The sequence below is a fragment of the Mustela lutreola genome, chromosome 1 (genome assembly GCF_030435805.1).
Source record: "Mustela lutreola isolate mMusLut2 chromosome 1, mMusLut2.pri, whole genome shotgun sequence".
Taxonomy (NCBI): Eukaryota; Metazoa; Chordata; class Mammalia; order Carnivora; family Mustelidae; genus Mustela; species Mustela lutreola.
In genome coordinates this window covers 148269598-148295504 of record NC_081290.1, presented here as the reverse complement: position 1 = coordinate 148295504, position 25907 = coordinate 148269598, and the positions used below count along the sequence as shown (strand labels likewise).

Below are 25907 nucleotides of genomic sequence, written 5' to 3'. Positions count from 1 at the left end.
ATTCAAAAATAAGAATCACTGTTCAAATGCACAAATATTCTAATTCTTGATACTATATCTTTCTTCTGCTCCCTTTAATGCCTGACGATACCTATTCTCTCTGCTTCTTTTATACAGTGTTCATTCTGTTGTACTTCTTACTTTGTATTTTGCCTAACCTCTTAAGTCACCTCAAGTTAGCAGATAACAAAAATTTACTGAGTGCCTTCTAGTAATAGTATGTTTAAACTGAGGGTAAACAAATCATTTTGAATATAAGTGGCATTATACATACCATTATAGATAATAATAATAATAATAGGTGATGTAGATGAAAACAGACATTCTTTGAAATAACATAAAGTTTGATTTCAGTAAAGTACTTTCATCTTTCTACTAGTTGGTTTAAATAGTTTGAATATATGATAAACCAGAACCATTTTATAAAAGTTATCTATTCATGATGTTTTTGACAACAAAGCAAGAGCTTTATTCATACACTAACATAGTTTGTCTTCTACAAATTTTAAAAAAAAATCTCTAATTATTCTCTTGTTTTTTCCTTTTCATTTGTCAGCCATGGACCCCTGGGTTTTTGTTTTTTTTTAAAAGATTTTATTTATTTATTTGACAGAGAGAGATCACAAGTAGGCAGAGAGGCAGGCAGAGAGAGAGGAGGAAGCAGGCTCCCTGCTGAGCAGAGAACCCGATGCGGGACTCAATCCCAGGACTCTGAGATCATGACCTGAGCCGAAGGCAGCGGCTTAACCCACTGAGCCACCCAGGAGCCCCGGACCCCTGGGTTTTTAACCCACTGAGCCACCCAGGCGCCCCAGACCCCTGGGTTTTGATTAATGCATTTGAAAAGGTTAAAATAACCTTGTCCCCTAAAAGTATAAAGAAACATGTTCAAGGAATTCAATTCTGTCTACAGTTGCTGCACATCCCAGATTTAGCCCATCAATAAAACACAGTTAACATATACAACCAACTTTATCTCTGCATCTCATTTTAGCAGTAGATCTTTTTTTTTTTAAAGGGAATTTATTTGTTCGTTTGTTTATTTATTTTAGAGAGAGTGTGTGCAAGCGGGGCTTGGGGGGACAGGGGCGGAGAGAGAGGGAGAATCTCCAGCAGCCTCCGTACCCAGAGTGGAGCCATGACCTGAGTCAAAACCAAGAGTCAGACATTTAGCTGACTAAGTCACTCAGGTGCAAAGTCCGCTGCATTTACCATTGCAGTGGTAAAAATCCTTATACGAAGAGATCCTGTGTCTAGAGTAACCCTGAAAAGGATTGCTATGAATATCCTTCCCTGGCTGACCGCACTGCCCCAAACAGGGGCTAAAAAGTGTTATTGGAGATGAAACCATAGAATGTGCTCCCTGGGAGCAAAGAGAAAGAAAAATCCAAGGCGGTCCACATGGGAGAGATCCCATCTAACCTGAGAACTGACAGTTCCTTTATACTGCACCGAAGATGGTGAAGCCCTTGGGTCTCCCTTTCAGGCCTGGCCCTTCCCATTTTAAGGTCCTGCCCCAGAGGCATGGGAACATAGAATTACTTGGAAGGCCCTCTTTTGGAAATGCCCTAGTGGAACAGAGGTTTGAAAGAGCTGAAATCCTCATTTTAAACAGAGTTCCGCAAGGGATTGAAATTGTTTCTCATGATCTCTGCTTCCCTGGAAATGTCTTCCATTCTCTACTGACTTCTAGCCCCCGCATAACCTGCTTTCCTTCTTGTATTCATTATCTTTTGGATCATTCTGTGACTGGCTACCTCCTCCTCTTCCTCCTCCCTCCCCCTACTCATCAAATACTTGTTGACCTCCTACTTGGTGCTGTCTCTGACATACAGAATGATAGTGTGATTTTATTGCTTGGTTGTTTTTTTTTCCCCTCCCAGCAAAATGCGAGCCAGCATGTCGTCATGGAGGTGTCTGTGTTAGACCAAACAAGTGCCTCTGTAAAAAAGGATATCTTGGTCCTCAGTGTGAACAAGTGGACAGAAACATCCGCCGAGTGACCCGGGCAGGTATTCTTGATCAGATCATTGACATGACATCTTATTTGCTGGACCTAACAAGTTACATTGTATAGTTTCTGGGACTGTTTGAATATTCCTTTCCAATGGGCATTTATTTTTATCCTGTCATTAAAAAGAAAGACTGTTATCCCGCTACACACTTCCTGTGATTTCATTTTCTTTTATTAATTTAAAAATAATTTTCCAGAAATGGGCAGATCCTGTGTGTGTATGTTGGCACGTTTGTTCACCTAGGCACATACACACACACACTCACGACCCCTATACGCGTGGTTGCATAACAGATGGGTTTTAAAAATATATACTTCCTTGTGTGAAGTAATTTACACAGAAATTCCATTGTAAATTGATAACGGAATTTTTATGTAACCAGAGGAGATTATTTGACTTCCCAGGAATTTTCTGTCTGTAATAACTAAAGTCAACTTAATGGAGTTTTGAAACATGACTGTGCAATCTGATGGATCTAATAAAAAAAGGCAATATTTTTATATTAAAGGATTATAATGTGAGAGAATGTTTCAGAACTCCCTGATGAATTTCCAAATGGGAGACTTGATATAAAATTGTAATCTTCATTTGTATCTGTGTATCCAGTTATAGAATGTTACTCACTTACCTTCTCATTGGCTGAGAAATCTGGTTACTCTAGTTTAATCTCAAGATTGTTTTCAAGTGTTTTATAATTAAATCATAACAGCATATTCTAAAATCAATCTTCCTAAAAGGTCTGCTTTTATTATATATTGTATCTAACAATAGGCACTGGGTTTGTGTTACCTATTTATATTTTTTATTTTATTTTATAATATAGACATCACTTAGATGAAACACCTTTGCCCTGTCCTGTAAAATACTAAAGTTATATTTTTCACCAACTTAATTGGAAAGAAGGGGAGTGAGCAAACAGTCTTTAATGTGCTGTGGATCTAATCTAGCCATGTATCCTTGTGCCAACATGTAATCCTTAACGACCGATGAAAAAGCAAGAAAATAGCCAATCCTTATAAAATTCCAGCATTAAACTTATGTAAAGCGCTTTTCACCATAGCAAGACTGTCAGTGTATATGTGATTAGAATGTTGCACATTTCCCACTGAACAAAACTCACTGGGGAAGAGCTCACTTGTTCTTAACAAATCTTGGCTATGTAAGCTGTCACTTGTACAAATTTTTAAAATAATAATTCTCTCCAAATATGAGTTTTAATGTATATGTTCCTTTAGTACTCGATGAAAACCCTCTTTGGTTAATGTATGAATAATTTTTTGTAAATGTTCTGTTCAGGTTTTTAAAGAGAGGTCATGTTCTAAATTTAAAGCAGCAAAATTCTGATAGACATTTTTCCTACTCGTTTTCACGGCCAGTGCTCCACATTCAGATCATAACAAAATTATATGGCCTCTTTGCACTACTGAGAAAACATCTCTCGTGATGTGCACACCGGCTCTAAGTTGTCCTGTAAACATCTGTTCTTCCAGAATCTAAATTGTACGCTAGCGTAGATTATGCAGCACAGGCTGACTCCTTACCAAATCTGCTCCTTACCTATAGGAATGTGAGCCTCAATTAAAAAGAATAAAATCGTGTAACTAGTGTTTCTCTATTGTTTTAAGGTGAGAGATTTGCAATTAAAGCACACTGAGCATTTATGTAGAAAGGTTGTTTAAGTACACTGCTCTTGTCTTCCATATATGATTACTTAAGTTTCAAGTGACCTCATGCCGAATGGAAATGGGTTGAGAAATCTTGGTTCAGTGCTTAGTGAACAATAGCCTGCATTAAAAAGTGCATGCATAATTTTGCACAATTTAGATTCAATTGACAGTCTATTCAAAGAAGTCTCCGGATTAAATGAGCATGGAGACCAAATTGCCCTCTTACCCCAGAAAAGGGGTGGTCCCTTCTAGTCAGACTAACACTTCATTGGCCCAAGAGTGTGACAAATCTTGCCCTGAACCTGCAGTAGCCTGCATCTGGAGGTTAATAGCAGTCTTTTGTCTCCCTTGCTTTCTCTTCATAGCCCTTTTACTGAATTCCATCACAGAAAGTTTTACAATTAAAAAAAAAAAAAAAAATGTCCTGACAACCATTTTTGTAAATGGATCTTACCATCTAATCGTCCCTTATTCAGTGTGGGTGACATTAACAAAATGTGAACTTCTGGTAAGGGAGCCAGCTGTCTAAATCTGTCAAATCGTGTGGTTTTATTACACATTCTCCTGTTCATAGTTGCACTGAAAACAATAAGGACACTGCTATAGATTGAGCAAAATCTGAAAAATCCGAGGTTTCTTCTTACACACTTAATCTTTCCAGCTCTTCAAAAGAATCTCTCCAAAAGAAAAGGTGTTCTATTGCCATTAATCCTCCTGTTTAAAAATATCTATATAAAACTGATCAGGCGCAGACTTTTTACACACTCCTTTCCCAAGTGAAAGAGTTTCCGATGTCTTAGAAAAGCATATGTACCCCAGGTGTCACTGCCTTTTCTATTGTGAGTCATTAGAATAAAAGACCAAAATCTTCTAAAAGAGGAGATAGTGAGAACCATGGATCTTAAATCTGAGCAAAGAAGTGAAGTCATTGGAGTCATTTCTTTCTCTTCTTGGCAGAGACGTAAAGAGCAGTGGCTAATTGACAGCTACAAAGCTGAAACTCTGTGATCATTTCAAAAACAATTTTTGGCTTTTTTTTTTTCCCAATAAGACTTTTAAACTATGTGACTGGAGAATTATCTTAAATGCTCTGTGATAGGCAGGTAGGAATTGGTTTCAAGCATGAGTTAGGGAAAAGTGATTGTTTTATCTTGTGAATGGCAACATCTACTTGGTTCTTAAAGCACACAATCAGAACGGAGAAAAATGTCCTTGGCATGAATGTAGATTCATGTGAGATGTGAGATAAAAATAAAATAAAGAGATAGAAAAATGTATATGATTATCCCTTTGTCCATTCTGGAGCTTAAGCTTTGGGTGTTAATTTAATGTGAAGTGCTATTAGGGTAGTTAGTTATAAAGGTTTGGAGAAAAACTCTCTACCACTGCTCTTGTTAGACTCTTGTGCTGGTTCATAGAACCTTTTTTCTTGCCAGTTAGTTAAGGTAATGAGAAGAAAACAGAATTGGCACATCATTAAATTGAAAAGAAGGGAAGAGTTAAAAAAAACAAACAAACAAACAAAACCTTGTGTGTTGATAAAAAGTTCCATCCGTACCTTTTCTTCTTAGAATTGTGGCTATTGTAAAATATTTTATCACAAAGATACTCAGAAGTCTTCTCAGATAATGGACTACTTCATAAGGAACAGCGAAACCTACACATTCCAAAAATACAACCTAAATAGGTTTCATTTCAATACTTCAGAGCAGAAATCTCTATTGATTTCCTTGAAAATGATTACATACCGATGTATTAACAACTTTGATATGTTTCTTTTGATATTGTTTTTATCTCTCCATCATAAACTGTATAACAAGCTTACCAGGCGAAAGATACAAGGTTAGATGCTGTATCTAGGGTCTTTTAAAGTATCATTAACTTAAACTTAATTATTACTCTAACATTCTTAACTTTGAAACAGAAAAGAGAAGTCAAAGCCAAATCTTTAAGTGGAAAATAAGGTATACCACAGGCAGATGTAGTTGGCTGATCAATAAATTACAGTTCTGACATCTCTATGGAGTGTACCTATAGTATTTTTCTCTACCCCCACCCCTGCCTCTCTCTTTCTCTCTCTTCTCCCACCCACCCCCTATGTGTTCTTCTTCCGTTAACCTCTTCTTCCCTCCCATTTCTATTGGATTTGACTGAACAGATATGTCCTCAGTGCACCCATAATGAAGATGTGCTGTGGTAGGTTGCTATTGATTTTCCTGCTTATGACCTTTTCTTTATTTTCCTAAAAAAATACCCTCTCCCACTGTCACATTTGCTCAGATGCTGTATCATGAACAGTAGACAAATACGAATAGACTAGATTGATCTATTACAGTTACGGAGAGAAATAACCAAACGCCTACATGACTACCAGCCTGGATGCTCCAGTTCACCTTGTTTCCATCATTCACAAACGGGAAAACACAAATATCCCAGGCAAGAGCTTGAGCTAACAGTAGGAAAAGCTAGTAGCTATTTCCTATTCAGGCATGACCATCTCTACAGGGTCTGTTTTGCAAAGGATTATTCCAGAGCTCTTCTTTGCCCACCTCTGGGACTCCGGGATGAGACTTGAACTGGCAGAGAAATCAGACCAAAGTCTCATGCCCCAAAAATGTACATATTTCTGTATCACCCGTAGGAAGTTAGTGGGCCCCTTATTATGAATGCTGGCAATACTTTCAGGAAGTTCCTCTTTAGAATATCCTGAAGAAATGTTTACTATCTTACATTCTTTCTCTTCATCACACTAACCCAAATTAGTCACGCCTCCAGGAATTAATGAAGTCAAAGAAGGTAGAAACTTAAGAACAGAAGAATTTCCATATTAAAAACACTAAAAACATGACCACAAGATCTGCCAAACACTAATCCTAGCCAACTCCAAGCTTCTTTCTCTTAAATATCTTCTCATAAGTTTTGGAAATTGCTTTAAAATAGCTGTAAAGGAGAGTAAGCTGTATTCAAGAGAGCATGAGGGTTGTCATGCTGTATTGTTCTCAATCATAGCAGTAGTTTTCCTAGCTGTCATTAAGAGATGTGTTCCTTTATCAAATCAGCACTTTCTTAAAATCTTAAAATCTCCAGTTACATATGAGCCCAAGGGACACCCATCACTTACCTTGCTTTCTTTTGTGAAGGTCATATATAAGCAGGTTGCAAAGATAAAAAAAAAAAATTTAATGGATTGATCACATTAACATAAAGCCTTAGGCCTAAAACTTGTTACTGCTTTTTTATTTCCTTGCAAGACTACACACTGACTTACAAAAAAAAAAAAAAAAAAAAAAAAAAAAAAGATATTAATTCAATGTGAATTCTAAAGTTACATGCCATTATATATCACAAAGTCAGACATCAAGTTTCAAGTTTTTTTGCATGTGTCGATTATATATTACTTAAAATCAAAATACATGTATACATATACATGCAAATTAACAAATGCTTGGGGAGTTACCTCAATTGACTATAATATTTTAAGTTAAAGCACATTTTAGCACATAGGATTGAAAAAGCAGAACATTAACAGTGATGGGAAATTCATAAGGGATAAATTTAAAATAAGCTTTTCTTCACAGTTAGAGGCCAATTGCTATACATTTCCTTTTACACTAAAAAACAACTAGCCAATAGTTTCCATTCACACAAATGATGTGTTGCAGGTTTGGTGTAGCCTCTGTCTAATAAGTATGTTGGATCTCTCTTTATCTCATTCTTAAAATCTGATACATGTCTTTTCTAGAATAAATGAAGATTTCATGTATAGTAGAACCTAATACTATTAATACATTCTTTCCATAGCACTATTGAGAAACTGAATTGACAGTCTTATGGGAAGTCAAGTATTTTCCATCTCTCATATTCACAGGACATTTTTGCACCAAGAACCATGTAGTAACAAGGTAAATGATAAAAATGTACTATGGAATTTAGGGGGTTGACTCCCTAGGACATGTTAAAGAAGACTATTAATTTGAAAGAAACCCTTCTAATTCAAGTGAAAAAATTAACAAATTATTATCATCAATTAGCATAAAAGAAATCTGCAAAGAAACTCCTATGTCTTTCCTGGCTTTACCTGGGATTAACTTTGTCCAGTTTTAAAGAATAGTTAACTTTATCATTCTTCCAACATGTTGTAGTTTTCCCAGCTGTTCATTTTCCTCTGGGTTGTTGACAAATGGGACAATTTGTCTGTAATCTTATTCACAGAAGATACCAGAACAAACCCTTGTTTGAACTTCTGTTAAAAGGTGAAAAGCTGTAGGAACCCGTAGTGAAAGCAGGTACATGTTTGAGGGAGCACAGTTAATACAGGTATTAGCTGGAATTTCTATAAATGTTCATCTGAAGAGAAACAACCAAAATGATGGACTCAGATAATCCTTCTAAATTTGACTTAATGTGATTTATTTAACCTAGTTATTATAACATGCAGTTTTCTTGGATCAATCCTGTATTATTCAGCTATCCTTCCATTTATTAATTCCACAAATATTTATTGAAGTGCCTCGCATGGTTATGTGCTACAGAAAAGGCAAGGACGTTTACTGTGCAGGATTGTGAACCCAGTGGGTATGATGAACTTGTTCGAAGCAAAAGACAATAATCAAACCCAACCAGCTCCAATTCAGCTCAACTTTAGAATCCAGCAAGAATAGTAAAGATGGCCTGAAGTACATCTGTGTGTATCTGTACGTGTGCACACACACATGTATATATATTTATCTATCTGTACAAACACTACATATGTATACACACTATCTATGTAATATATAATATATGTATAATGCATATAAATTCTAACAAGTGTATTTGTGTTATCTTTAAAATAGAACATTGTATCTTGAAGTGGTAAATGCAGAGAATTGGTTTTTATTGTTGATCTGTGGATTTAATGATTTTTAGGTGAAAGGATGTTTAAGTGTACAATTTCTTTTCTTAATTTAATATATTTATGTAAATGCATGCCTGAAAATTGGTTAGATTGGCTGTGTTTGTGTCCTTTAACATGATCAAATGTATTAAACTTTATCTTAAGACCTGATGTACATGTGCTATTCTAAAATTCTTTTTTTAGTATTTGAAAGTTTTTCCTAAATACTCATACCGATGATATAAATGCTTATTTTTAAATATTCTGTACCCAAACTACTTCTTCAAAATATCCTTGCCTTTTTCCATTTTTCATGTTCTAATTTTAAAACTTTATTCCCCAAAGTATATGCCAACATTAAGGATCGGTTATTGCATATATATATATCTTGAAAGGCCATAGGATGTTATGGTGATTTAAATGTATCCTATGTTGTAAATGACTTAAATCTGATCCTTTTAATCCAGTTAGACTCACTAAGGGAAAATGTACAAGAGCTCCTGAAAGTGCTGAGTGCCCACATTGAAACGAAGAAGCATGTAGAAAAGGTGGGACATGAGAAAAGGTGATTGCAGATACCCCCAAAACTTTGTTGACCTTGCTGTGTTGCTTTCAGTGGACCTTAGCAAGAGTCTTTGTATATGGTCAGATATGCTGTTTTGTGAACATAAATTTTAAATCTGCCAATTTTCTTTAGAAGAGCAAAAAGATTTCATCTGGGTCTCCTTTCTTCCTGAATAAATACATCTCTTTGACCCATTGAGAGGAAAAGCTCTTTCTGCATAAGACATGATTATTTCTAAGAGAAGAGAATAAACAGTGTTATAAGGTATTTATTCAAAGATACTCCCTGAGGCCAGATTAGTCTCTAAAAGTATTAAGTTACATAAAAATCACCCCATGAAAAGTATTCTTTAGCTCATTTCACAGTGGCCTGGGAGGCCCCTGAGTTCTGTCTTCCTCAGGCACTGCCCTCTGGTTCTTAGCATGTGTCCCCACCACTTAGCCCTCACTCACCCTGTGTTTCCTGTCCATGGCTGTCCTTCCCAACCAGATTAGAAGTCTCCTGAGAATATCTTCTACTCTCATAAACCTGACAGACCTAGAGCAGCTCCTGCGTAATTGCCATAAGGAAAATAATAATCATACGTAGGTAACAGCCTAGAGACTCGAGTGTTTCTTGCTGTTGCTAATTTCTCTGGGTTCCTTCCCTCTTCCTTGATTGGCTTCTGAACTCTGCCATCACCAGGGTAATCAATAACCCCTGCATTCAATTCCCTTTGTTGTAAATACTTGAAATGGTTTCTGTCTTCCTTTTTTAGAACCTGATACAAGTGTTCATAAGAGTGCTTCAGACACAGATGAGGAGAGATAACAGTAGTGGAATTACACAGCGACATGAGGAGATCTCCTGTAGGAGAACACATTCAGAAATCATTGCCTCGAATCCCAATGTGATCACAGGAAGATGTAATCAGAGAAATCCTTCCTCTAAACCTGATACAAACCCTTAAATTATTCAGGCAGCTACCAATGAAAAAGGCCATTACTCTCACAGTTGTCATTAAGAATTGTCATACTTAAAAAAAAAAAAGAATTATCATACTTCACATATGTACTTGAGCTTCTAAAAAAAATGGGGAGGGTGAGACAAAACAAAACAAGAAATTATCAGCTTCAAGTTTTGTCCAAGAGTCTACTAACATAAGAGATAGTTCCTTGAACTTACTTCTTTTCACTCTTTTTCTTGTTAAGATTTTTGTAGACTTATGTACCATTTCCAAATGAAGTACAACTTAAAATAGCAGCTACACTTAGTATCGCATCAGAAAAAACCCTCAGGTTTTCCTATTTGGAGTCCCATACAATTCCCTCTAGATATTAAATCCTACCATCATTTGAAGAAATTAGAAGATAAAAGGAAGAAAAACAACTTGGATGAAATATTTCTTTTTCATTTCCATAATTTGATTTATGTTTGATTTCTATGCAATATTTTCAATGCTTAAAACAAACAAAATTTAAAAAAGGAAAAGAGGGGGCAGGAAAAGGAAAGGAGAGGCCTGGGTAACTCCTGCCTATGAAATTCATTCTTCTTGGGAACATGCCCACATCAGAAACTACTTGAACTCACTCTTGTAATTTAATAAGATGTTGTCAGATGCTTTTGACATATTTATAGCCTTATAATTAAAACTACTTGATGCAAAATCCATGTGCTTGATGTAAAGCAATTTATATTATCATAGACACTGTGTTCTATGATCTATAGCTACTAAAAACCATACATGCCAGGTGGATTGGCAGCAACCCTGGCTAGGGATGTGAGATGTGGATCCTGGGCTTGTGTCTCTAATTATTTAGACAGGTAACAATGCATAAGTCTCTCACTGCACCGCGACTCAGTTTCTTTATGCATAAAATGAGAGACTTAGGTTCCTTCCGGCTCTAACAGGTATTGCTACTAGATATTATTATAGCCAGGATTCATGTAGATTGCAGATCTGAAATTGGCAAATCTTCCAAGTCTGTTAATTACCCCCATTTCATTAATTTCATTAACTAGAAAAGATACTTTTATTCATTTTCTTCTAGTCTCTCAGCCTCTTCTCCTACCTTCTGTGGGTCTTTGTTGTTTTCTCTGATGTATTCTTGGAATCAAAGTACTTGGTTCATTTTTTAGTCCTTTCCTGTTTCCCACAGCTCTCTCTCTAAATTTCTACCACACTATCTAATCTCTGGCCATCATTTGCTTTGTGTACAAGAAGTACACTGTTACAGGGAGGTTACCATTCCCTCCAGGATCCTTATTGTCTAATTTTGCTGTCAGAATCTGAGAGAAACATTATTCTCTCTTCACGAACTGTATTCTCAAGAAGACCGCTATAGGCACCCTACCTGACAGATAGATATCATATGCCTGATAGACATCATCTAAAAAGTGAACAATTCATGATACAGAAGTGTCAGCCTTAAGAATAAAATAGCCAGTTACTTAACTAGTAAAAATTAGTTTATTTGAGAATAGCAGAGGAAATACCATTTGGGACATGCAAAATATGATGAACAAAGGCAAGTCCAAAGAACAAAGGAGTGGGGCTTGTGGGAAAGAAGGGATTGTTTTGAACAAAAGTTTCTTGGAGGACAGCAGAATTTGGGGTTATGGTGGCTTCTCATTGGCTGAGTTGTTGCTAGGCCAGAAGAAAATCTTCCTTCTTTCTGCTGGAGTATGTAAAGTAAGTTTCTTCTTGCTGGGGAATGTAGAGTAAGCTGTAATAAGTGGTACATGAGTGAGAACTCTCTTCCTTGCTTCCTGACTTGCCTTTTAATTCGGTTTCCTTTATTTTCACATTTGCCCCTTTGGATCTAGGTCTTCCCTCAAATGCATCAGTGCTCAAGAATATGGTTGTTTATTTAGTAAATGTTTTTGTCTGTCTATGTATCTTGGTGCCAGGAAGGACCTTTCCTGAGAGTTATGTCCCACACTACAGAGAAAGTAGGTGGAGATGGAAACCTTAGAAGCCACATTTGAACAACAATAAAGGTAGAAGGAGGGGCTCTTAGGTATTTTCCACTCTTAAGTTCATATCTTGTCTCGACTGTAGGCACTGGAAATCATCTCAAAACACTGAGCTAACATCATTCTATTTTTAGTGTATCACTTCTGCAGAGATTCGACAGGCAACAGGTACAAAGTTTAAAAGTGATTATGCAAAACAGAATTAAAAGTAACATGACAGGGATGCCTGGATGGCTCAGTGGGTTAAGCCTCTGCCTTCGGCTCAGGTCATGATCTCAGGGTCTGCGGATCAAGCCCCACATCAGGCTTTCTGCTTGGCGGGGAGCCTGCTTCCCTCTCTCTCTCTCCCTGCTGCTCTGCCTGCTTGTGATCTCTGTCTGTCAAATAAATAAATAAAATCTTAAAAAAAAAAAAAAGTAACATGACAAATCCAAATTGTATGATGGCTCTGAACCATGACTATAAGACCTGAAAGTAGCCAACTGAACAAACCAATCATGGAGAGTTGGGTAAAATCTATTGTTATCAGTGCCCTTGTTCCCTGATCCCATATAATTGTGTTTCTACCACTACTGGCATTTATTCAGATATAACAAGTGGTATTAGCTATTGCACAAATGTCTCTTTCTTCAGCAAATAGGTAATCGAGGGCTATAAGATTGTCCAAAACTACCTTAGCCAATGAGTCAAGTGACCATTGTTGAGTATACTACTGCTTTGGTTGTGAAATCAGCTGGCTCTCTTAACATTGGGGAGAGGTTTTTAATCATACATGTTCATTGGCACTTACTCTGACCCAAGGAAGGAAGGCTGTCCCAACTGGGGCAAACCCAGAGTTATGTGTGACTCCTGGAAGTTTCTGTTTAAGATGGCCATAGAAGCTTAATGGGGTGGACCAATGGGAGGACCATGGGAGGTTTCTGAGTTGTTACAGATATTAGCAGATATTATTAGACATTGATCTCCAATTTGCCAGCTATCTAAACATTCATATGCCCATTAAAATGCTATCCACCACAGACCGAAAGGAAGCCAGGTAGAGCACAGATGACCCAGCTAAGGTCTGGTCATTGAAAGACCCATTAGCTGAAATATCCTGATCAACCTTCTAAGCAAGGGGTCAGAGGAATTGGGATGACATTCTGTGAGGTACCATCCACTCCTAAAGAGATCTTTTTAAAAACCCTTGTAAAAAGGAGTTAGGCATAGGTGCAGGGGGATAGATCATATTAAAATAAGGAAAACAGCATGGGGAACCAAATATCCTACAGTTTTCAAAAGTGGAGGTGTTTAGTGAGCTAGACAGTAATGACTAGGGAGAGGTTGAAACAAGGTATGGGAACACCTAGCTGTAATATCTTAAGGCAACAGTTAACATTCATAGTCTTGCAGGTATAATTAACGGAGGCAAGAGGGTTAAAGAGGGATTATTACAGGTAAGACCAAGAGGACTCTGACATCATGAACAGACTGGAGTCTCTGGTGACACATCCAGCAGCCAGAAAGTCCTTCCTGCCACCCCATTTTTCTTCTCTCTGTCTTTTTTTAAGCAGGCTCCACACCCATCATGGAGCCCAACATGGGGCTTGAACTCACAACCCTGAGATCAAGACCTGAGTTGAGATCAAGAATCAGACACCCAATCAGCTGAGCCATCCAGGTGCCCCAGAGTTTTCCTCTTTTGTGATAGACTGGGAAATGTGAATAAAAGCATTGTCTTAAAGAAAGAGAAAATAAGGTCAGAAGCAACAGCAAGGAAAAGGTATAGAGGTCTGGGGGGGAAAAAAAAAAAGCTAAATAAAAAAAAAAAAGGTACACAAGTTTGGTTCAGTCACCTTGGGAAAGCGGTCTGCCTCAGATGACATCTGCTTCAATTCTTGGTAAGGTCCCTTTCAGTGAGGTTGAAGGGAGTCTTTCTGCAGGTGTCTTTTCCAGTGATGAAATCTTCAGGCTGTAGATTTTGATGTCTGATGTTTTTGTCTCCTGGGAGTGTACTTTGGAAAGACTGCTTTGCTAAAGTATGGTTATTTTCAACAAAAGCAATTGGTCTTTACAATATTAAAATTATACCATTTTATCAGTTGTGGAGAAAAGTAGGGTCCATTGGGCACCCTGTGGTTATCTCAAAAGAGGAGAGCTTAGGAGTAGGAGTTCCAGAAGAAGTAGATCTGAGATTCAGAAGGACCAATGGTGGTGCTTTTAGCCAGGGTATTTGAAGGGTTTCTACAGATTTGCGAATGATGTCTTAATCATGCCCTTGGCATGTTAGTACTGAAGGCTGAAGGTGATAAGCACAGTGAAAATGCTGTACAACTGGCCAAACAACACAAACTTGCCGAAGTTCCTGGCCAGTAGAGTGGGTTCCCCAGTCACCATGAAGTTCAAAAGCTGGGGGTGGTTCTCCACATGGGAATGATCCTTTCTAATAGAATTTTAGCCATGGAAAAGGCAGCTGCCCATCTGCAAGAACAGGTTCTTATCAGATTGATGCAAGTAGTTATATTACCATGAAAATAAGAGTAGTCATTGAGTTTCTGAATTCTTGAGGTATCAGATAGCTATGAATTGTGTAGGACTGATGATTCACAGACCTGTACCCCTGAAGCAAATAATATATTATATGTTAATAAAATTTTTTAAAAAGTGCCAATGGTGGGAAAAAGTCATTGTTTCATATAGGTGCACAAAGATATATTTTACCAAACTGCCGTAAATCACAGATAGTTTGAGAAAAGGTTCCTTAAATTCAATTCAGTGGTCTGAAGTTATCAGAGACCTGTATTCTAAAGAACTCGTCAGAGTCCTAAGAATTTCTATGAAAATGAAACACATTTTTTTTGTTGTTTTTTAAGATTTGTTTTATTTTAGAGAGAGAGAGAAAAAGAGAGTGTGAGGGGAGGGGAAGAGGGAGAGAATCCTCAAGCAGACTCCCCACTTAACTCAGAGTGGACCTGGAGCTCAATCCCACAACACATAAGATCATGACCTGAGTGGAAACCAAGAGTCAGACTCTCAACGAAATGAGCCACTCAGGCACTCCAAAATGAAATACATTTGTAAAAGCATTGATAAAATAGTAACAGCCTATAAATGTGAAAGACATTCTTTTCTTATTTTTGTAACACACATTTTAAAATTATGACTGATAATATTATTTTAGGACATGATGAGAATTTTAGAAATTGTATATAATTTAGGGGACACTTACAGATGCCTATAAAAACATATAAAACATATAAAAACATAAGGTAAATTACTTCTTATTTGACAGTTTTCCCATATAATTAAACATATCAAATAAGCCTAATTAGTTTAACATCTCCCTTTTTATAAGGAAAGAGGATGAATCCTTTGAGATTCTAGGGACCCTCTGAAAAAAAAAAAAAACCCAAGTTAGTTCACAGTCTAAAAGACCTGGGATTTGGTTCGGGGAAGTTTAGGAAAACTATCAAAATGTGTTGCACAGTTGACAAAGGAGGATCACAGAAAATTATAAAATAATATTTTATTATTCGTTTAACCAAAGTGCGCAAAAGATTTCAAAGACAAATGTAGAAGGTGACATGACTGCAAAAGACTTAGTTCTTTTTTAATTTAAGTGTAATTAACATACAGTACTATAGTAGTTTCAGGTGTACAATATAGTGATTCAGCAACTCCGTGCGTTACTCAGGCTCATCACAAGAAGTGTGTTCTTCATCCCCTTCACCTCTTCACCCATCTCTCTACTCTCCGCCAACTGCCAGTTCATTTTCTGTATTTAAGAATCTGGTGGGTGATTGTTTGTTTGCTCTTTTAATAGAGAAAATATAGCTTTTCCAAGTAATCAATGACCTGATAAAGACAAAACATAGAACCTCTGTTTGCTAGATAAATTATATTAAAGGTAAATAAACTTTGCTTACACTTTCTCATTAAGAGCAGACGAATGATTCAGAAAATGTCCTTTTAACAGAGAAAAAAATTTAATTTTGCATGAGTATATTTTGACATTAAAACTGATTTTTAAATAAATTCATTTTAATCTTAGCCAGCTTGACACGTTAAAATTCCTTTTCAAAGATTTCTTTTCCACAAACTTTCTACAACTTACTCTTCTCTTACTGACAATACACACCCTACTTTCCTTGCCTCCTCCTCATATAGAGTCATTTTTTCCCTCCTTATTGTTCCTATGAATTGAATTTTACATATATTAATTAGAATTATTAATTCTTAGAATCCTTAATTACTAGTGAAAACTAAGAAGTAAGCAATTGTGGGCCAACAGATTTATAAATATATTTTATGATATCTAGAAGCATATGCCCTTTAGAAAAGTACAATCTTTCAACGTGGCACAAGACATGGTTAACTCACAGTCTTGAATTTATCTTAGTTTCTCTGCAACAGGAAGCCAAAAGTAGATAAACCTCTGTTCAGTGATTAATGTTTTAGTGTTTTATCTTCCTTGGAAAATGATCCAGATATTTAATGAAATTCCCATGTTTAATTTAACTTAGCAAAACCTGACAGTTTTAAGTTACCAAAAAGATTTGTGGAAGCTACTTTTTCAAGTACACATACGATAAAACATAATTATGGCATCTAAAAAGTCTTATCCCATTTTTATCTATCTTAATCATTTGTTCCCAACAATTATGTTTACGTTACTCACAGAAACTTTATGAGACATTAGGCAAAGTTAGTCATCATCTCAAGTGGATTTTCTTGTTAACAAGTTTTGTAACAGAGAGACATGAATTTATTTGACTAATAAACCCAGGTGGAATCAGTTTTTTATCGGCATCATATTTAATGCTGATAACTCCAAAGACATGCCTATTTATATTAAACCAACAACCTAAAGAACTTTTATTTATCAAAGTTTATCTCTGATCATGTGAACTCGAAAAATATTTGGAGTTGTTTATTTAATTTACATAAGCACTTATATTTCTTTAAGCCAATTAAATAGAACTCTTCACAAATTAATATCACCAATATGATCCACAGGCAGAAAAATATCACATACCTATAACATATATAACATACAAATAAGCACGGAGATCTTGTATCTTTTGTTTAAAAAATTTTAGCCAGATAGAGAAATAGAAGATGGCAGAGAAGTAGCAGGCTGCAATGATATCAGGTAGCAGAAGATCAGCTATATAGCTTATCTAACCATTGTGAACACCTACAAATCCAATGGGAAATCAAAGAGAAGCAGAGCAACAATTCTAAAACAGGAAATCAATCACTTTCTGAAAGGTAGGCTCTGCAGAGAAGTGAATCCAAAGTGACCATGGGGGAAGAGGCTGGCTCCCAGCAAGCTGTGGAGCAACGGAGCACAAAATCAGGACTTTTAAAAGTCTGCTCCAGGGAGGGACATCGCTCCAGAGGCTATCCGGGGGAAGCCCATGCAGGGGCAGCATAACCCCAGGTCCCGCGGGGTCACAGAAGGACCGGGGATGTCTGAGTGTCACAGAGCTCGCGGGTATTAGAGCTGGGAAGCTGGCTACAGCAACAAAGTCGAGGAGTGAGCTCTCAGCTCGGGGTTTCCTTGAACTGGTCAGAGGCTAGGTGAGCTCAGAGCGTGGCCAGAGGCCATGGATATGGAAGAGACCGGGTACTTTTCTCCAAGTGCAAGAGATTGAGCGCTTTCCTCCAAGCACAACCAGAGGCCAGGGAGACAGGGGTGGTTGGCGCTTTTCTCTGAGGGTGTACTGAAGAGCAGGACCCCGAGCTCTCGGCTCCTCCAGGCCAGAGATTGGGAGGCCGCATCTTCATTCCATTCTCCGGAACTCTATGGAAAGTGCTCAGGGAACAAAAGCTCCTGGAAGCAAACCCGAGAGGAATACTTAGCCCGGCCCCTGGTAAGGGTGGTGCAATTCCACCTGGGGCAAAGACACTTGAGAATCACTCCAACAGGCCCCTCCCCCAGAAGATCAACAAGAAACCCAGCCAAGACCAAATTCACACACCAAGGAGAACAGCAGAATTCCAGAGGAGGAGAAAGCAAATCTTATCTGGACAAAATGACAAGGTGGAAAAACTCACCACAAAAAAAAAGAACAAGAGGTAGTACCGAAGGCTGGGGACCTAATCAATACAGACATTGGTAATATGACAGATCTAGAGTTCAGAATGACGATTCTCGAGGTTCTAGCAGGGCTCGAAAAAGGCATAGAAGATAATAGAGAAACCCTCTTGGGAGATATAAAAGCCCTTTCTGGAGAAATAAAAGAACTAAAATCTAACCAAATTGAAATTTAAAAAGCTATTAATGAGGTGCAATAAAAAATGGAAGCTCTTACTGCTAGGATAAATGAGGCAGAAGGAAAAATTAGTGACATAGAAGACCAAATGACAGAGAATAAAGAAGCTGAGCAAAAGAGAGACAAACAAATACTGGACCATGAGGAGAGAATTTGAGAGATAAGTCACACCATAATACGACAAAACATTAGAATAATTGGCATTCCAGAAGAAGAAGAAAGAGAGAGGGGAGCAGAAGGTATATTGGAGAGAATTATTGGAGAGAATTTCCCTAATATAGCAAAGGAAACAAACATCAAAATTCAGGAGATGCTAAGAATGCCCCTCAAAATCAATAAAAATAGGTCCACATCTCATCACCTGATAGTAAAATTTACAAGTCTTAGCGACAAAGAAAAAAATCCTGAAAGAAATCCTTACCATACAAGGGTAAAAACATTAGATTGGCAGTGGACCTATCCACAGAGACCTGGCAGGCCAGAAAGAACTGGCATGATATATTCAGAGAACTAAATGAGAAAAACATGCAGCCAAGAATACTATATCCAGCTAGGCTATCATTGAAAATAGAAGGAGAGATAAAAAGCTTCCAGGGCAAACAAAAACTGAAAGAATTTGCAAACACCAAGCCAGCTCTACAGGAAATATTGAAAGGGGTCCTCTAAGCAAAGAGAGAGCCTAAAAGTAGTAGATCAGAAAGAAACAGAGACAATATACAGTAACAGTCACCTTACAAGCCATAAAATGGCACTAAATTCATATCTCTCAATAGTTACCCTGAATGTTAAGGGACTAAATGCCCCAATGAAAAGACATAGGGTATCAGAATGGATAAAAAAAAAAAAAAACCATCAATATGCTGCCTAAAAGAAACTCATTTTAGACCCGAAGACACCTCCAGATTTAAAGTGAGGGGCTGGGAAACAATTTACTATGCTAATGGACCTCAGAAGAAAGCTGGGGTGGCAATCCTTACATCAGATCCATTAGATTTTAAGCCAAAGACTATAATAAGAGATGAGGAAGGACACTATATCATACTCAAAGGGTCTGTCCAACAAGAAGACCTAACAATTTTAAATATCTATGCCCCTAACATGGGAGAAACCAACTATATAAACCAATAACAAAATCAAAGAAATACATCAACAATAATACAATAGTAGTAGGGGACTTTAACACTCCCCTCACTGAAATGGACAGATCATCTAAGCAAAAGATCAACAAGGAAATAAAGGCCTTAAATGACACACTGGACCAGATGGACATCACAGATATATTCAGAACATTCCATCCGAAAGCAACAGAATATACATTCTTCTCTAGTGCACATGGAACATTCTCCAGAATAGACTACATCCTGCGTCATAAATCAGGTCTCAACCAAAAGATTGGGATCATTCCCTGCATATTTTCAGACCACAATGCTCTAAGCTAGAACTCAATCACAAGAGGAAATTTGGAAAGAACCCAAATACATGGAGACTAAACAGCATCCTTCTAAAGAATGAATGGGTCAACCAGGAAATTAATGAGGAATTGAAAAAAATTCATGGAAACAAATGATAATGAAAACACAACGGTTCAAAATCTGTGGGACACAACAAAGGCAGTCCTGAGAGGAAAATATATAGTGGTACAAGCTTTTCTCAAGAAACAAGAAAGGTCTCAAATACACAACCTAACCTTACACCTAAAGGAGCTAGAGAAAGAAGAACAAAGAAAGCCTAAACCCAGCAGGAGAAGAGAATTCATAAAGATCAGAGCAGAAATCAATGAAATAGAAACTAAAAAAAAACAAAAACAAAAAACAATAGAACAAATCAACAAAACTAGGAGCTGGTTCTTTGAAAGAATTAATAAGATTGATAAACCCCCGCCAGACTTATCAAAAAGAAAAGAGAAAGGACCCAAATAAATAAAATCATGAATGAAAGAGGAGAGATCACAACCAACACCAAAGAAATACAAACAATTATAAGAATATACTATGAGCAACTCTACACCAACAAATTCAACAATCTGGAAGAAATGGATACATTTCTAGAGACATATAAACTACCACAACTGAACCAGGAAGAAATAGAAAACCTGAACAGACCCATAACCAGTAAGGAGATTGAAATAGTCATCAAAAATCTCCAAACAAACAAAAGCCCAGGGCCAGATGGCTTCCCGGGGGAATTCTACCAAACGTTTAAAGAAGAACTAATTCCTATTCTCCTGAAACTGTTCCAAAAAATAGCAATGGAAGGAAAACTTCCAAACTCATTTTATGAGGCCAGCATCACCTTGATCCCAAAACCAGACAAGGATCCCATCAAAAAAGAGTATTACAGACCAATATCCTTGATGAACACAGATGTGAAAATTCTCACCAAAATACTGGCCAATAGGATCCAACAGTATATTAAAAGGATTATTCACCACGACCAAGTGGGATTTATTCCAGGGCTGCAAGGTTGGTTCAACATCCGCAAATCAATCAATGTGATACAATACATTAATAAAAGAAAGAATAAGAACCATATGATACTCTCAATAGATGCTGAAAAAGCATTTGACCAAGTGCAGAATCCCTTCCTGATTAAAACTCTTCAAAGTGTAGGGACAGAGGGCACATACCTCAATATTATCAAAGACATCTATGAAAAACTCATTGCAAATATTCTCAATGGAGAAAAACTGAAAGCTTTTCTTCTAAGGTCAGGAACACAGCAAGGATGTCCATTATCACCACTGCTATTCAACATAGTACCAGAAGTCCTAGCCTCAGCAATCAGACAACAAAAAGAAATTAAAGGCATCCAAATTGGCAAAGAAGAAGTCAAACTATCACTCTTTGTAGATGATATGATACTATATGTAGAAAACCCAAAAGACTCCACTCCAAAACTGCTAGAACTTGTATAGGAATTCAGTAAAGTGTCAGGATATAAAGTATATGCACAGAAATCAGTTGCATTTCTTTACACTAACAACAAGACAGAAGAAAGAGAAATTAAGAAATCAGTCCCATTTACAATTGCACCCAAAATCATAAGATACCTAGGAATAAACCTAACCAAAGAGGCAAAGAAACTATACTCAAAAAACTATAAAGTACTCATGAAAGAAATTGAAAAAGACACAAAGAAATGGAAAAATGTTCCATGTTTCTGGATTGGAAGAACAAATATTGTGAAAATGTCTATTCTACCTAAAGCAATCTACACATTTAATGCAATCCCTATCAAAATCCCATCCATTTTTTTTCTAAAGAAATAGAACAAACAATCCTAAAATTTATATGGAACCAGAAAAGACCTCGAATAGCCAAAGGAATATTGAAAAAGAAAGCCAAAGTTGGTGGCATCACAATTCCGGACTTCATGCTCTATTACAAAGCTGTCATCATCAAGACAGTATGGTACTGACACAAAAACAGACACATACATCAATAAACAGAATAGAGAGCCCAGAAATAGACCCTCAACTCTATGGTCAACTAATCTTCAACAAAGCAGGAAGGAATGTCCAATGGAAAAAAGACAGCCTCTTCAATAAATGGTGTTGGGAAAATTGGACAGCCACATGCAGAAAAATGAAATTGGACCATTTCCTTACACCACACACGAAAATAGACTCCAAATGGATGAAGGACCTCAATGTGCGAAAGGAATCCATCAAAATCCTTGAGGAGAACATAGGCAGCAACCTCTTCGACCTCAATCACAGCAACTTCTTCCTAGGAACATCGCCAAAGGCAACAAAAGCAAGGGCAATAATGAACTATTGGGATTTCATCAAGATCAAAAGCTTTTGTGCAGCAAAGGAGACAGTTAACAAAACCAAAAGACAATTGACAAAATGGGAGAAGATATTTGCAAACGACATATCAGATAAAGGGCTAGTATCCAAAATCTATAAAAAGCTTATCAAACTCAACACCCAAAGAACAAATAATCCAATCAAGAAATGGACAGAGGACATGAACAGATATTTCTTTAAAGAAGACATCCAGATGGCCAAAAGACACATGAAAAAATGCTCCACATCACTCAGCATCAGGGAAATACAAATCAAAACCACAATGAGATACCACCTCACACCAGTCAGAATGGCTAAAATTAACAAGTCAAGAAAAGACAGATGCTGGCGAGGATGCAGAGAGAGGGGAACCTTCCTACATTGTTGGTGGGAATGCAAGCTGGTGCAACCGCTCTGGAAAACAGTGTGAAGTTTCCTCAAAAAACTGAAAATAGAGCTACCCTATGACCCAGTGATTGCACTACTGGGTATATATCCTAAAGATACAAACGTGGTGCTCCGAAGGGGCACATGCGCCTGAATGTTTGTAGCAGCAATGTCCACAGTAGCCAAACTATGGAAAGAACCTAGATGTCCATCAACAGATGAATGTATAAAGAAGTTGTGGTATAATATACACAATGGTATATTATGCAACCATCAAAAGAAATGAAATCTTGCCATTTGTGACAATGGGGATGGAACTAGAGGGTATTATGCTTGGCGAAATAAGTCAATCGGAGAAAGACAACTATCATATGATCTCCCTGATATGAAGAAGTGGAGATGCAATGTGGGGGCTTTGGTGGGGTAGGAAAAGAAAAAATGAAAGAAGATGGGATTGGGAGGGAGACAAACCATAAAAGACTCAATCTCAAAAAACAGACTGAGGGTTGCTGTGGGGAGGGGGGACAGGAGAGGGTGGTGGGGATATGGACATTGGGGAGGGTATGTGCTATGATGAGTGCTGTGAAATGTGTAAACCTGGAAATTCACAGAGCTGTACGCCTGGGGATAAAAATACACTATATTTATTTTTTTAATAAATTAATTAATTAAAAAAAATTTCAGCCATGTCTCAGGTATATTGGATTTGGGCTTACCTTATGGCCTCATTTTCGCTTGATACTGCTGTAAAGATCTTACCTCCAAACAAAGTCACATTCTGAGGTACTGAGGTACTGAGGGTTAGAATGCCAACATACGAATTTTTTGAGGGAAACACAATACAACCCATAACACCACGTTCCAGAAATGACATTACACATCCCGAGGTCTCATTTTTCATTGTCTTAAAGGGGTGCTTCTCAGAGTTTAGTGTGCCTTCGGTCACTTAGGGACTTTGCTGAAGTACAGATTCTGATTCAGTAGGTCCAGGGTGGGGCCTGAGATTCTAGATCTCTACTAAATTCCCAGATCATGTTAGTGCTGCCAGTACATGGGCCACACTCTGAACGGTAAGATCGAAAACCTGGTTTATAGGCTGTTTTAACTACAAGGACAGAATAGTATTACTGTCTCCAGTGGAAACATGGCTCTGCCTCCAAAAGAGAAAGAAGCGAACGTCCTGTATCTTAATTCCAGGCTTGTGCTTCATTGAGGAGAATGTACACAAGAGCACAGAGTAAATATTTGCGTGTGGCAGTCAGTCATCCTCATGATGCAAAGCCGGGGCTGCCCGCTGTTCTTTCCATAGCTGTTGTGTTCATTTTCAGCAATAGCATCATAATCACACTAACAAGTACAATATTTTCATGTATGTTGGAATTCATCTATCTGTTCAAAATCAACTTAAACTCGGTTGCTAAGGCTGGGTGTCCAATAAATAAAATATATGTTAGTTTTAAGCTGTGGAAATTGTGCCAAGAGAGTATGTTGTAATAAAAGAAAACTGTGAAAGACTCCTGTAAAGAGAAAACACTTTAAAAAGGAAAATATCACTGTCTATAAATATATTTAAATGAAGATATAGACTTGAAAAAAAATAGAAAATCATTTCTGTGTTGTACTGAGTTTTCAGAAATAGAGTTTTATACTTTTATGTTAACACCAAGATACAATCATGTTAGAGTTCTAAACATATCTAAAATTATGACAATATACCTCAGAAGCAACTCTTAATGCTATTCACTAGAGGACAATACTCACTATCTGATTCAAATATTTATGCACTTTTTAGAGCAGGGCTGCCCACTAGAGCTTTCTGTGATGATAGGAAGGTATTTAATCTGCACTGTCTGATACAGTAGCCACTAGCCAGTCACATGGGGCTATCCAGCATTTGAAATGTGGCTGGTGTGCCAGAGGAACTGAATGTTTAATTTTATTAAATTTTAATTAAATGTAAATTTGTTACCAATATGAAATAGAGTGTCTTTTATTTTTTTAAGATTATTTATTTATTTATTTGAAAGACAGAAATCACAAGTAGGCAGAGAGAGAGTAAGGGAAGCAGGCTCCCCGCTGAGCAGAGAGCCCGATGCGAGACTCGATCCCAGGACCCTGGGATCATGACCCAAGCTGAAGGCAGAGACTTTAACCCACTGAGCCACCCAGGCGCCCCTAGAGTGTCTTTTTATATTGGTTACTTCAAAAGCCAGAACTAAAGGCAATTCAGACAGTTCAGTTTAAATGTTTTGTTGACATATTTGTTTGATAATCTCATATATATTATATATATATATATGTATATATATATATATATATATATATGGTGAATTATATAATTCACACTGAAATGTTTCACATTCCCTGTAACTCTGTTCTGTTTTGATCCCGTAGCTTATTCCAAATAGTATACTGTACTATTTATTGCAGTACTAAAGAGCACCGTATACTCTTTGCTCTGAAATTTTTTACATTGGCTTTTGACCTAAACCAATAAAAATTTTAACTCTAGGTATAGTTTTATTGTACAGTGAAAATCCATTATGCATGTGTAGAAACTATGCCCCTCTAATGATGGGCATGCCCATCTCTGAGTATAAATAAGTGAAGAAGTAGCACCATCCACACAGAATGTTGGTGGACAGAAGTCATGGTAGCTGCCTCTTGTCATGTGCCAAACTTCCCAAAGTACAGGCAGAGGAACCAAGGGCATAAGAGTGCCACTATGTGCTTTTGTTTTTAGTTGTCCAAAATTCTCCTGGAAAAGAAGGATTTGGGAGCAATAACCAACAGCACTTAGTGAGAAAATCAAATCCATCAGTTGTGTATAAGATTCAGTTCTGATGATTTTACCACAAGCAACCTGAAGTAACTGTGAGGCAGGAGCAATGAGGTATAGCCAAGAATAATGTCAGGGGCCCAAGGAAAAAGTGAAGAAAAGATATTTTCCTAAATGAAAGTGGACACAAAAGGCATAACACGGTAGCAATTCAGCTAAACCAAATAGAAATAAGTGGGGGTAAAAGTAATAATATCTAACCCATACAGAGTGCACCTATTCTAGGTACCATAAAAAACTATGAAGCTTCGGGCACCTGGGTGGATCAGTGGGTTAAAGTCTCTGCCCTCAGCTCAGGCTGTGATCCCAGGATCCTGGGATGGAGCCCCACATCGGGCTCTTTGCTCCGCGGGGAGCCTGCTTCCTCCTCTCTCTGCCTGCCTCTCTGCCTACTTGGGATCTCTGTCTGTCAAATAAATAAATAAAATCTTAAAAAACAAAAAAAGAATAATGAAGCTTCTGAGAATTTTACTCTACTTAGAAGCTAACAGACTAGCCTGCCACAATTTCATGAATGCGGACAGAAGATATGACACTCCTGGTTCAGAGACAAAGG

The 25907-nt window shown here is 37.4% G+C and overlaps 1 protein-coding gene across 2 annotated transcripts in view; it reads left to right on the top strand.

The window, feature by feature from the left end:
• The window catches only part of HHIP (hedgehog interacting protein), a 93075-nt gene extending 84346 nt beyond the window's left edge, over positions 1-8729 (top strand). For both annotated transcript variants that reach the window (XM_059176186.1, XM_059176193.1), the window contains exon 13: positions 1884-8729. In XM_059176186.1, the coding sequence (XP_059032169.1) occupies positions 1884-2077 (194 nt within the window). In that variant the 3' untranslated portion in view covers positions 2078-8729. The remainder of the gene's footprint in view (positions 1-1883) is intronic.
• Positions 8730-25907: the final 17178 nt, after the last annotated feature.